The 13,710-nt window shown below is 30.6% G+C and overlaps 1 protein-coding gene across 2 annotated transcripts; it reads left to right on the forward strand.

Annotated features, from left to right (window-relative positions):
- Nucleotides 1-5,928: 5,928 nt before the first annotated feature.
- Nucleotides 5,929-13,266, forward strand: LOC107468596 (phosphatidylserine decarboxylase proenzyme 2; the record flags this gene model as incomplete). 2 transcript variants are annotated; one of them, XM_016087902.3, is given in 21 exon segments in its annotated part: nt 5,929-5,969; nt 6,113-6,137; nt 6,484-6,543; nt 6,718-6,786; nt 6,893-6,949; nt 7,233-7,325; nt 7,405-7,455; nt 7,848-7,931; nt 8,306-8,397; nt 8,682-8,837; nt 9,027-9,111; nt 9,557-9,668; nt 10,244-10,344; nt 10,579-10,626; nt 10,946-11,092; nt 11,599-11,694; nt 11,794-11,868; nt 11,952-12,044; nt 12,357-12,443; nt 12,712-12,762; nt 12,900-13,266. In XM_016087902.3, coding segments are annotated over 21 exon segments (1,728 nt in total), but the record flags the coding sequence as incomplete, so codon positions are not given.
- Between the last annotated feature and the right edge of the window lie 444 nt (nt 13,267-13,710).

The following is a 13,710-nucleotide window of genomic DNA, read 5'->3' on the forward strand; positions in this document are numbered from 1 at the left end:
TGAATTTCCCAACCCCCCAACATATAGTAGAGAAAAGCTGCATTGTGCTTTGTGCCATGAAAGTTGTAGAGAACACTAACCTACCCAATTCAGGACCACATCAGAAAAAGAAATGGATTAAAATATTGTAAAGGTGAAAAGTTCATAATATCAACAAATTATTTGTCTTTGGCCTTGTCAAGATTTATTGCATATTGAAAACTTGCTTTGAGGACAAATAATGTGTGTCTTGATTTAAGCACAATAATAATAATGTGGTTGGGAGTTTTTAATTTGTAGTGGGTGATGTAAGGAATGACCACATACATAACTCACAAAATTATAATTCAATTACTTATTCAAATCATCATCTACTGAAAAGAATGCATGTAGATGTTGCAACTACTATAAACATATTTTAATAGCATTTTATTGGTTAATATTATTGGGTTGACATTTCATATATAATAATATATGAGTTGAGATGGAGATAAAAGAACATAAAGGAAAGGATGAATGTATGTAGCTATCATGGGAAAAATAAAATAAAATAAAGGTAGCTAGATTACAGTATGATGAGTTAGTGGTTGTTAGGATTAGATTAGGATTTGGATTAACATTAGTGATTAAGAATTGTCTACGAAGTACATACATTTTACTGAGTTATTATATTTGCGTCTTAGATACATTTTAGATACGATATTCATCAAAATTTGTTCGATATATATATTATTTGCGTCTAACTATATTTTAATAAAAAATAAAGAAGTTCTTTTTTGAATATGTTTAGATACACTTAAATATCATTACTTGTCAACGTGTCTAACTTTATTCTTAATATATATTCTTATAATTTATCTAAAATATATTTTATATTATATTATATTATATTATATATACGTATTTATAAGATTTTAAAATTTATGTACCAATTCCAATCATATTCTATATCTATGTATCATGGGGGATTGTTATATGTTAGGATACAACGATCTTGCTAGCAAGTGATTGTATGCTATGTGATAACTGATGAGTAGGCAATTTCTTTTGGAGGAAAAAAAAGGTATTGCATGTATTAATATGACTAAATTATCAAATTAACTTTTAAAAAATTATTCATCTTTTAAATTGATCTCTGAATATTTTTTTAATTAAATTTATTTTTTAAAAATTTTAAATTAGTTATGTTAATTTTTCTATTATTTTTATTGTTAATAGTATTAGAATTTATTAATATAATACGTTAAATAACATCATAATATATATCTAGTAGTCTTAATTAATTATTAACATAATTAATTTATAAAATTAGATTAAATCAACCTTAAATTGAGAAGTTTCAATGTCTCAAGTTATTCCTTTAATTAGGTTTTGATTTGATATAATTTCATAAATGGGTTAAATATTTTTTTCGTCCTAAAATCTTGGATCAAAATCAAAATCATCTCTAACCTTTTTTTATTATTAAAATCATCTTCAACATTACAAAACGTTATAAAATCATCCTTTTGTCAATCAACAATATTTTTTTGACGATTTTGTCTTTAAAAAAACTCTTTTCCTCATCACTAGCCCCAACCCCCTTCTTCTTCATCACGGAACCTCTTTCTCTCTCTCTCTCCCAAACTCTTAATCTCCCTTAATCCCTAACCACAAAATAAATAACAATCCAACAACAGCAACAGCAAAATAAATCAATAATATAGCAACAGCAACAATCACAAAATTAGCAACAACATAAATTAAAAAAGTTAAAAAAGAAGAACTCATGTATATGTTCTTCAAAAATTAAAAAAGAAAAAAGAAAAAAGGAAGAACGAAGAACAGAAAAAGAGAATAACAATCCAACAAAATAAATTAACAATCCAGCAACAACAACAATTATAAAATAAATCAACAATCCAATAATAGTAACAATCACAAAATTAGCAACAACATAAATTAAAAAAGTTAAAAAGAAAGAACTTATGTATATGTTTTTCAAAAATTAGAAAAAGAAAAAAGAAAAAAAGGAAGAACAAAAACAGAGAAAGAAAGCAAGGGAAGAAAATTGAAAATTGGATCGGCTTCGTCGTTGACGTCTCCCTCATCCACCGCGTCGTTCGTAGCGCCGCCACCATTTGTTGCGGCTCCTCCTCCGATAGCAACAATGTTCAAACTCTTGAAGAAGCTTCTACTGGATGAAGTCTCTTTACTTTGTGATTTTTTTTTATTTGTGTGTGATTCAATTTTTTTTTGTGATAATGATGACGGTGATAGTAATGGTGATGAGAAGATGAGTGGAGTTAGTGGTGAGAAAAAGTAAGAATTTGAAATAAAGAGAGAGAGAAAGAACTTTGTTGATGATGATGAATGAGGGTTAGTGATGAGAGAGAGTAGAAGTCTGAGAGAAAGAGAGAGAGAGAGAAAGAGGCTCGGTGATGATGAAGAAGGGGGTTGGGGATTAGTGGTGAGGAGAAGCGTTTTTTAAGGGCAAAATCGTCAAAAAATATTGTTTATGGACAAAAGCATGATTTTATAACGTTTTGTAATGTTGAGAATGATTTTAATAACAAAAAAAAGTTGTGGACGATTTTGATTTTGACCCAAGTTCTTAGAGACGAAAAAAGTACTTAACCCTTTCATAAATTTATTATATTAATAGTCAATTAAGATTCCTAAGTGTGTGTTGTGGTATGCCACATTAAGAAATTTTGACACGATCAACAACGAAAGTGACGGAAGGATGAATTTGATTAAAAAAAAATTCGGAAACTAATTTAGAGAACAAATGATCTTTCAAAGACGACTTTAACCATTTACTAGTAATACAGTTCAATCATAATTTTATCATGGCTAAACTACATTAAAACAAACTTTGGAAGTTTAAATAGTCTCTTCAGAATCTTGAGTTAAGCCCCACTTTAGTCTTTGAGATTGTTAAGTTGCACTGAGTTAGTTTCTGACTTTTTAATTGCTACAATTTGATCCCTCCATATTAAAAAAAGTGTATCAACGCCATTAGTGATGTGACTCAAGCCTTGCGATGCTGGATATATTAAAATGATTGACGTCATATGCGTTTTGGCGATAAAAAAAGCATTAAATATGTCATTTGAGGATTTGAATAATTTTGTCATAACCAAATTTCTTGTCATAACCTCAAACGATGTCGTTTAATGCATTCTTTAACGTCAAAATGTGTACGATATTATTTTAATATGTCCAGCGTGACAAGACTTTGAATTACGTCACTAACAACATTGAATTTCGATAACACAAAATACACAAAAAATAATATTAATATATTTTTTAAATTTAAAAAATTAAATTATAATAATTAAAAAATTAATGACTAAATCAATACAATTTTTCAATTTCATAACCAAGATAGGACTTAACTCCAGAATCTTATTAGTATAAAAAACTCAAGCAAGCTTTATTTGAAAGCCTTTAGCTAAATGTGTCTTAGGAGTTGGGACACATATTAATATTATTATTAAGAGTAAACTTTTTAAATTCTCTTAATAAATATATAATAAATATATAAAAACTTAATTTTTTATTTTTTAACTATTTAAGGTAGTATATTTCTGTAAAAATTTTTAATTGTTAATTGCTTTGATACCTTTTGAAAACTAGAAGATAAATAATCCTTTCTAATGTATTATTACATGATATATTTTATTATGCACTTTTAGCATATGAAATAAATTTCTTTGCGTATTTTATCTAAATATCAAATATTTTTTTAAAATTAAATTTTAAATAATTAACTTACATCATTTTAAAGTATATTTAACATGAGTTTCGAAATTTATATTTGTTCAGACTTTAAGAAGGTACGGAGCATTTTTTTTTTCTATTGTTAGTTTTTGGTTATCGTGTCATGTTGTATTAATGGGCTAGTTGTATGGTCGACTATGTTATTATTGGGCTTATCATACATTATACATTGGTATGAAACATAACAAACATTTTTTTTAAGTTTAAAAATTAATAAATTTTAAATATTTGAATTTTTCTATAAAAAAATAATTTTAACAAAAATTAAACATCAAATAATAGACACTACAGAATTAGCCAATAGTTAATACAAATTTTGTTAACAAATAAAATAAAATACGAAGCTGAACTTTTTACTAAAAAGTCAAGAACTATAAAAAGAAAAATGTTTATGAATATTAAACTGAAATGCAGTTGTATTTTGTTACTGTTTCTTAGTCTAATTTGGATAAATAATTTAATTAATTTTGTTTGAAAAAATAGTTTAAACAATAAATAATTATATTAAAAATAACTTATAAATAAATTATTTTATATTTGAATTTTTATTCCTAAAAGTGCTTATTTTATAAAAATATAGTAAAAAAGTAGTAATATTATGAAAGTAGTCATTTTTTTTTAACTTCTCTATAAGTTCCTAAATAGCTTATTAGAAAGCTACAATTTAGTTTTAAAAATTACACCTGACATTAATACTACTACTTTTTATAAGTCAAAGACCTTAGTTTTTCTTTCTTTCTTTCTTTCTTTCTTTCTTTCATTTTTGGCAGTTACCGAAAAAAAAAAAACTGAAATTTTAGAACAGTAAACAAGTATTTTAAGTTTTAACAAAAATAAAAAACCTTTGAAGTTATAATAAATATATGTTACAACTGTACACAAAATTTTTTTTTTACAACTCATATAATTATGATTGGAATTTTGAGTGTTGGTCTCTTTTTCTTTGTCATGCTTATACTATTAGTATATATCTTTTTATTAGTATGTATAAAGGAGATTCCTATACTAAACTATAGACAAAAATAAAAATTAAAAAAAGATGGTTATTTCATTCAATTGTAATTTAATCTTTTATCAATAAACAAAATAAATTTATATATTATAGTCAAAGTGAAAGAACCGTATCAAAGTAATTTATTTATTTTCTTAAAGCAGGTTCATTTAATAATATCAAATAGAGGATTTTTAAATATAGGTGCATTATTCTCTTCGTTTTTCTTAATTAAAAAAAATTATGATAAAGGAAAAGGTTGCTCTAGTCTGGAGTTAGAATATATCCTCAACTTTTTATTTTTTTTTATTTTATCTTATAAATAAGTAAATAAATAAAATTATAGCATCCTATATTTAATTTGACTTCATGCAATATATCTAGTGGGAGTTGATTTATCTAATTGTTTTTTTTCTCACACATCATAACAAATTAACAACAACAACGAACGTCAGTTCGATTTTTAAAGTTAATTGCATTGCTGAACAATTTACTAATATAAATAAAATTATATAGAATACTTCACATTCAAAGGATGAAATGGACTTTTCCCTTAAAATTAGGAAAATGTTGATAACTGAATTTGTTGGGAATAAAAAGCGAGTGTGTATTGGTGGGGCGAAAACAACAAAAAACTGAAAGGAATCATTTTGTGCGTGTTGATGGAAACTGGGAAAAAAAGATTAGGCACAAAAAGTAATGAATTTTGAATTGAATATTCAATTATTCATCACCCTCTTTTGTTTCTCGTCAGCCGCTCGCATCAGCATCAAACCACGTCAATGGATTAGTTGATTACTATTTCCTACTCACTCTAATTAACATAAAGTAATAACAGTAGCTCCATTAATAATAAAGTTAACGCGTGATTTTGTGTTCCAATTCCCATTTAATCATAATTAGTAGTAAATCATCATTTCATTTCTCAGTTTCCAAAGCTCTGAATTCTGAAACGCCAGAATGGGTCACGGAGACTCCAAACTGTCGTCTTCTTCCGTAACGGAAAAGAAAGCCTCCCGTCGAGCTCGCTTCAAGCAGCGTCTTCACATCGGCCACTATATTCGCCACCGCACCGCTAACTCTAACGGTAACGCTAACGGCAACGGCAACGGCAAAGGATCTTCCTCCTCACAGAAACTCATCTCCGCCGACAACTTCGCCGGAATCGCCCTCTTTACCTTACTCCGCGTAATTCACTCGGAGAACAGACATTCCGTACTAAGACCTCCGACAAGTAATCAACTAATATTCATCTTCTTTTCACTATCGTAACTCTTTGAAGAAGATGTTCTTTCTACTTTCTGCATTTGTTTTAGGAATTAAAAAAAATGTAGTTAGTTTATGTATTCATTCTGTGTTTTTTCCATGATGGTGCAGTACAGACAAGCCTGTTTGGAATTCTGTGAGTACTCTTCAACTGTTATTCTTCTTTTTAATTTCCTTTTGAGGTAGTGCTACCATGCTGTGTATATGTGCTTTCATGTTTATGCGCCTCATATAACTAAGAAGTACTTTAGGAACTTACGTTACTGTGTTGGAGATTAATGCTACTTATGTAAGTATCTACAACCATGCTTTAAAAGTTCAGGCATTATGGGTGACCACAAAAAAGGTGGACATGCTCTGCTTTCATTCATCATTCCTTCTACTATAGGAACTTGAGTTTAGTTTGCTGTGATATTAGTTTACTCAATTCCTTTTACTATAGGGCAGTGTCTGTTCTCTGAGACTGATATTCTCTTTCCCAGGAAAAGAAACTTCTTTTGGAACAGAATGGACCACATGTTGCAAGAATCTCAGTTTACGAGGTATGCTATAAGAACCGTTTTAGTTTTCTTTATTTAATTATGCGTTACATCTGGCCTCTGGGATGTCTTTCTGCTTCATTTCAAGAGAAGAAGTGTTTGTCAATCTCTATGTGCTAGAAGGCAATTCAGTTTAAATACTGTATCTAACTCTAATGTTTTTGTTTTCTCATGCAGACCAATAAGTTGTCCAGCAATACTCTTGTTGGATACTGTGAGATTGATCTGCTTGAATTTCTGACCCAAGTGAGGAAACTTTATTTATTTCATACACACACACACACACACACACACATATTAATTGTGTGTAGTTGGATCTATTCATTTACCAGCTACTTTATGTGCTCTTTAGGGTATACGCACAAGTTATGCTGAAAAGGGAGGAAAAGGCATCAAGGGGAAAAGAAGTGTAATGGGAGGGTTTAGATAGTTTTATCTTATTCCCCAAGGAAAAAAGATTTGGGGGAAATTATAAAATCAGGGTATTTGTTTTAGGATGGGTGGGGGTTGAGGGATTAATAATACCCTTTAAACGGCTTTCCCTTTGAAACAACAAAACTTTTGGATAGGGGTGAGGGTTAAAACCCTATAAACCTCTCTTACTTCCCTTCTCATTCTAGATCAAACCCATGAACACACCCTTAAGCATTATCCATTTGCTAAACTTTGATGCCGATGACTTGGCAATGCAGGATTCTGATTCTGACACTGAGATCATCAACCTTTTAGATCCATCGGTTCCAGGAAAAGTGGTTGGCAGCATTTCTATTTCATGTTCTATAGAGGTATATGACGTAAATGTGTATACTGTTGTTAATTTAAGTATGACAAAGATTTCTAACAATTATGAATAAAACCTAACAGGACCCAATTGAGACGGAGAAAGGTTTTGTAAGACGCATCTTATCTATAGTGGTAAGTTTGATATTTCCTTTGCATTCTGATAACCTGTGTCTAGTGTGGGCCTGAATAACTGACATATGAGGTTATCAGAAGTAGTAGTTAACCATCCTATTGCTACATGGGAGTGATGATTTCATACAATATTGTACCAATTGCTAGTAGATATTAACGTGACTATTCCAGTTTCTTCTTGGTGATTCCTTTTTTCTGTTTGAGGCTCTATAAAACTGAAAGGAATTCCATATAAGTTGAACATATATATGATAGAATAATCTTTGAATTATATACGTCATAGAAAGTGCAATATGTAATTCACAATTGTTTTGATAATTTAAATATAATTCTCTCATATAGTATTATTCTCTAATAGTAGTTATCAACCTGAGACATTATGCTGTCGGCAGGACTTCAATGAAGATGGGATGCTTTCATTGTCTGAGTTTTCTGATCTAATCGATGCTTTTGGCAATCAATTAGCAACCAGCAAGGTACAGGCCTACATCTATTTTTTTTCCCAATAATTTTGAGCTTGCTGAATTATCTTTCATTTGCTTGTATACCCAAATTTGGATTTGGAATATGATTTTCTTATCTTCTCTTGGGATTAACTAATGAAAGTTTGAACTTTGAACCTTGAATTCAAACAATTGAAATTTGCTTTAATGGTTATATCCAAGCCTAAGCTGATCCGGCATAGTGAGATAAGGCTTTGTTATTGTGTTGTTGGCTATACCCAAGCCCAATTCTTCGTCATAGAAGGTGTGAACCTCACGGTTCAAATAATAAATCTTGAACCAATACAATTTCTAGTTTTGTATATATTTGTTTCATTGCTTCACCGGTACAATTTCTTTCTCAACAGAAAGAGGAGTTGTTCAAAGCAGCTGACAAGAATGGAGATGGTGTTGTTAGCATGGATGAATTGGCTGCCCTTCTTACATTTCAACAAGAAAAGTAATGACTAATCTTGATGCAAAGAGAGTAAAAGCTTTAGTTTTTTAAACCTATTGTCATCTTCAGCTATCATATGTTGTGTTAAATATTTCCAGCTTTTCATTTGTATTGCTAATGATGTATTATTTTTGAATGATTTAATTAACCACTCAATCTAAACTATTAGCTCCGTCTAAAAAAATGATCAACAATGAATGCACTGAATTAGGAACTTGTTTTTCAAACTGTCGTCCAATTACTTTTGTTTGATTTTTATTAACTTAACTAGCTGCTGGTATTTGCAGGGAACCACTGTTGAATTGCTGTCCTGTTTGTGGTGAGGTTCTTAATATTTCCGACCAGTTGAACAGCATGATTCACTTAACACTCTGTTTTGACGAAGGGACTGGAAATCAGGTGATGACTGGAGGATTCTTGACTGATAAGCAAGCTTCATATGGGTAATCTTCTACATTGCTACTAGTTTAGACTTTGAGAGACAGGATACCAGAGCACGATCATTATTGACCTAATGGATTACATATCAATTTTTTAGTGTGACATAAAAGCATTTATGATTGTTAATCAATAAAATAAGAAACGAGCTCGTCAATCAAATAAGAAACTTCACTTATTATTTATTTATTTAGGTGGTTCTTCAAACTGAGTGAATGGGCCCATTTCTCATCCTATGATGTTGGTATTCGATCTGGATCTAGTGCTTCCCATATCCTGGTATGCCGTTTTGTATCCCTTTTTATCTCTTTATTTTAACAATCTAATGAGATTTATGTCATATATCATAGATTCATGTATGTTTTATAGTTATACCAGGATGTGCGGAACCTCTTGGAAAATCCGTTCTCCGCATTTCTAATGTCTGAGTTAGCCACATAACTATAATAATTTGAAGAAAGGCTTCCATGCTCATTTGCTAGATACATCAATCCTTGCATCGTTCTCACTCTTTTATCAAGCATCAATATTTGTCATGCATGCCAAATTTTTCAAATGCATAAGAATTTGAATAGTATTGACTCAATAACATCATTCAAGTAGAGAATCATTAATGTTTTTAAGAGAATTTGATATTAAAAAAAAATTTACTGGGATTTTAGTCCTAAATTGTATCTGTTCTCTCTTTAAAATTCTTATTTATTTATCTTATTTTTGGTATCAGGTATATGATCGGAAGTCTCAAAGGCTTGTCGAAGAAATAATTGACAAAAAAATTGTTTTGTCTATGAGAGCTATTTATCAGTCAAAAGTAGGCCTTGGCTTAATGGATGTAGGTATGAGATAACCTCAAACCTTTTAGTTCAAAAGAAGTTCTTTATTTATGTAACTTGGATCAAGATCCTAAAAGTGAGGAAGTTGGTAAAGTGGTAAAGCGAGGAGTTAATCACTCTTAAATTAAGATAGTGGGGCACACATTTCTTGGAAGTTTCAAATTCAAATGGTGATTAACCCCTCACTTTATCACTTTACCAACTTCCTCACTTTAGATGATCTAAATTCATGTGACTTAACCAGTCATTGCGCATTGTTTTGGGCCTTAAAGCTTATATCTTCTGAAGTGTTGTTGTTAGTAGAACGTATTATGATTTTGATGGTTGAAGGTCATCATACAGATATGGATCTTGTAGATACTTCTTTTCCTCTTTTGTTTTTGTTTTTGTCATTGACATTTAAGTTGATTTTGTGCCAAATACCAATAGATTAGGAGTAATAAAAAGTATCAGGGTTTTTTTACAATTAGAAGTATTCTGCATACTTCTAGCACCATGGGTCACGTTACATCAGATCTGCTTTATGTATTGGGTTTTCTTAATATTGTATTCTGCATTGGTGGACATCTTATGCGCAGGGGTTAAGGAGCTCTTGCAAAGCATTTCCGAAAAGCAGGGAGCACGAATGGATTCACCTGAATCCGCTGCTGATATACCCAAGTTTGTTGAATCTTATAAGGTTGGAAATTGCTTCTTTTATGAAATAATTTGATGTTGGCATGTCATAGGAAAATGTACGTCTGTAGTTATATGGTGTCCCTTGATTGGGAGTTTCAATGAAATTTTCTCTTTATTGAGGTGTCCCCTTGTTTCAACTTTCTTTGTTCTAGTTACAATTTTACTTTAGTTCTTTATGTTCTTAACTTGTATGTCTATAATTAACCCTTATTATAAAATGTGACTATTGTTGTAGGGTCAAATCAATTTGGTTGAAGTCAAGTATCCACTGGAACAATTTAAGGTGGGCTAAAACTTCTGAAAGAGTTTTAATTCATTTGTTATTGATGCAAAGTTGCTCCTGAACTTCTCTTGAGCCTGTTAGTTGTTAATGAGATTTCTGTAAGTTAATAGGACAAAATTTGGGGAGAAAGGGGACCTGAAATATAAAAAGGCCGTTATGATATCTATTATCTGCTAGTAGAATATATATCTCTATTGATCCTGCTAGAACTTGCTTCTAGAACTGAAAAAAATCTTTCTGGCCATTGAACTGGTACTAAAGGTTTGGTTGTATACAAGCAGTTGGAAGATTACCATTTTTTTTTTCTTTTTCTGAGCAGACATTCAACGAGTTTTTCATTAGAGAGTTAAAGCCTGGTTCAAGACCAATTTCCTCTCCTGAATGTGATAACATTGCTGTATGTGCTGCTGATTGCCGTCTAATGGCATTTAAAACAGTTGATGACAGTTCAAGATTTTGGATTAAGGTACTTCATTTGTTACTTCTCTTGCTTATTGAAGGTTCCTGGTCTCGAATCAGCACTTCTTTTATGTAGATAATTCACATTGAAAATCTGCCAACAGATTTATTTTAGGCATATTAATCAGTCAATTCTGAAATAAAACAAAATCTGTCAGCCCATCTTAGTATGAAAATGATAGAGTTGTGCTTTTCTCATTGTTCTTGGAGCTTGACTCATTCATAAGTTAGGATAAAGGTGTGGAGGAGGAACTGGTTTTACAAATAAATATGCTATGATTTATTATTTATTTATTTTGTTTTTTTTGTGTGTGTGTGTGTTGTGATGCATGATGAATACTGTCTTCAGGTAACTATCAGTATATCTACTACCATTTCTTTATGACATTCTATATTTCAACTTACCCCTTAATTTTGAAGAGTTTATGCTCCTTGAAAATTGGAATATATTCTGTCGTTTAATTCTTTCAACTTAAATTATGTATACTTATGGTTCTTGATTGTTCCTTTTAGGGTCGAAAGTTTTCAGTTCAAGGTCTTTTGGGGAAAGAAATGTGTTCCAATGCTTTTGTTGATGGAACTTTGGTAATATTCCGTTTGGCACCACAGGTATTTGTTGCTTTCTTTGTGTCTTATTTCTTTCATATTCACTTTAATTTTGCAAGTAATTTGATTGCAAATTTTTATTTGAATGCTTCTTTATTGCAGGATTATCACCGTTTCCATGTTCCAGTATCAGGAACTATTGAACAATTTGTTGACATCCCTGGATGCTTATATACGGTATGAGATAATGACCTAAGGAGAATCATTTTATATTTATGTTTTCTATTTTTCTTGGTGCTGATTGTCATTATTTTTTTTAGGTCAATCCAATTGCTGTAAATAGCAAGTACTGTAATGTCTTCACGGAAAATAAGCGAGTTGTTTCAATAATTTCTACTGTAGATTTTGGAAAGGTTTGTCATCCCTATCAATTTTAATTTACAAATGCCTGAGTTCATAACTAGGTCCTGCACAAAATTCTGCCACGTGAATTTATTGGAGAATATTACTTTGTGGATAACAATTCCAATTTGTTATTTCACCATTGGCTGGGTTGCAAAAGTGTAAAGGCTTACATTTCTTACCTTGAACAATTTATAAATAGCCATCATCCTAGGATTGAAACTACATGTTTTTGTGTAACAAAGTTATCCCATAGCTGCGCGCCTGATATTTAGTGTATTTTTTTTACCAGTATGTGGGAGTAATATATGATTTGGATTCAGGTGGCATTTGTTGCAATAGGAGCTACTATGGTCGGCAGCATTACTTTTACAAGGAAAAAGGGTGATTATGTCAAGAAGGGAGATGAGGTTTGCAAGTTACAGTTTATTACTGATCTCCCAATTTTTCTGTTGCTTGAGAAATGATAAATTAGATTTTTTACTGTTGTGTCAAAAAACTTTTTTATTTGAAATTTCACTTGCATCTATTAAATGGTCCTTGAATATTATGGATATTACACATAACATGATGAGTGGGATTTTGAATTAATAGGATTGTTACACTTAACATTTAGAAGCTATATCAACACTGATGTTGTTTTTGCTTCTAATCAACATTGATTTGCTTAATATACAGTTTGGATATTTCTCCTTTGGTGGAAGCACTGTAATTTGTGTTTTCGAAAAGGTTGGTATTACAATCGGTTATACTTCTTATGTTCTTTTTGTTCTGGATATTGTCTTAGCTTGAATATTTTAATTATATGAATACATGCAAATTACGCATGGGGTGAGGTCCATTTTGTTTTGATTTGTGCTCTGCAGAATTCAATAGCAATTGATGAAGATCTTTTAGCAAATAGCAGCAGATCACTAGAGACCTTGGTTTGTGTGGGGATGAGATTGGGCATCTCTACGAAATCGTCTTGAAATCTGGTTGACCAACTTTGGAATTTTCAATTTGTGTACCATTCTCTTCTAACCAATAACCATGACATTGCTATTTTGCAAAGTACAGACGTATTTCAACCTCTTTCAGCCGTAACTCTAGCTAATTTTATCTGTATAATAAAATATAGGTTTAGCTAAGCGTGATACAAAATCATTGCTTGCAGTTTCAGCTTAGTAAAGCAAATGAACATTGAACAACCAATAATGTATAAAGGATCTTACACGTCTTTCTCTCGCGCAATTCAAGAATCTATTGTTTCACTTCAACAATTGAATGATTTGTAAACCGATCACTGCTGGTATCGGCTGGCAGTTAACCTTTATCATTGTCTTTCCGATGTTTGAGTTTCGGGAATTGGAAAGAGAGAGGAATGGAAAGAAGAATGAGGTATCTTTTGAGTTTAAAATAAAAAGAAATTTCTGAAGCTAACAATTTTTAGTAATTTTTGCCATCATTTGATCAGTATAAATACTAAATTGTTTTTAACAAATAAGTTTTATTAATTTATGTGTGTAAATTCTAAAAAAATGTGGGTATAAATTTTTATCGACTAAGTGTTGATAAAAAATGATAATAATTATTGATCATATAGTATTTGTTCTAAAATAAATAAGGAAGGATTTCGAAGTTTTAAATGTTTAATGTAGTTATACGATTTTATATTTTACTAGAATATTAGGACTA

Source organism: Arachis duranensis, chromosome 10, assembly GCF_000817695.3.
Source record: "Arachis duranensis cultivar V14167 chromosome 10, aradu.V14167.gnm2.J7QH, whole genome shotgun sequence".
Taxonomy (NCBI): Eukaryota; Viridiplantae; Streptophyta; class Magnoliopsida; order Fabales; family Fabaceae; genus Arachis; species Arachis duranensis.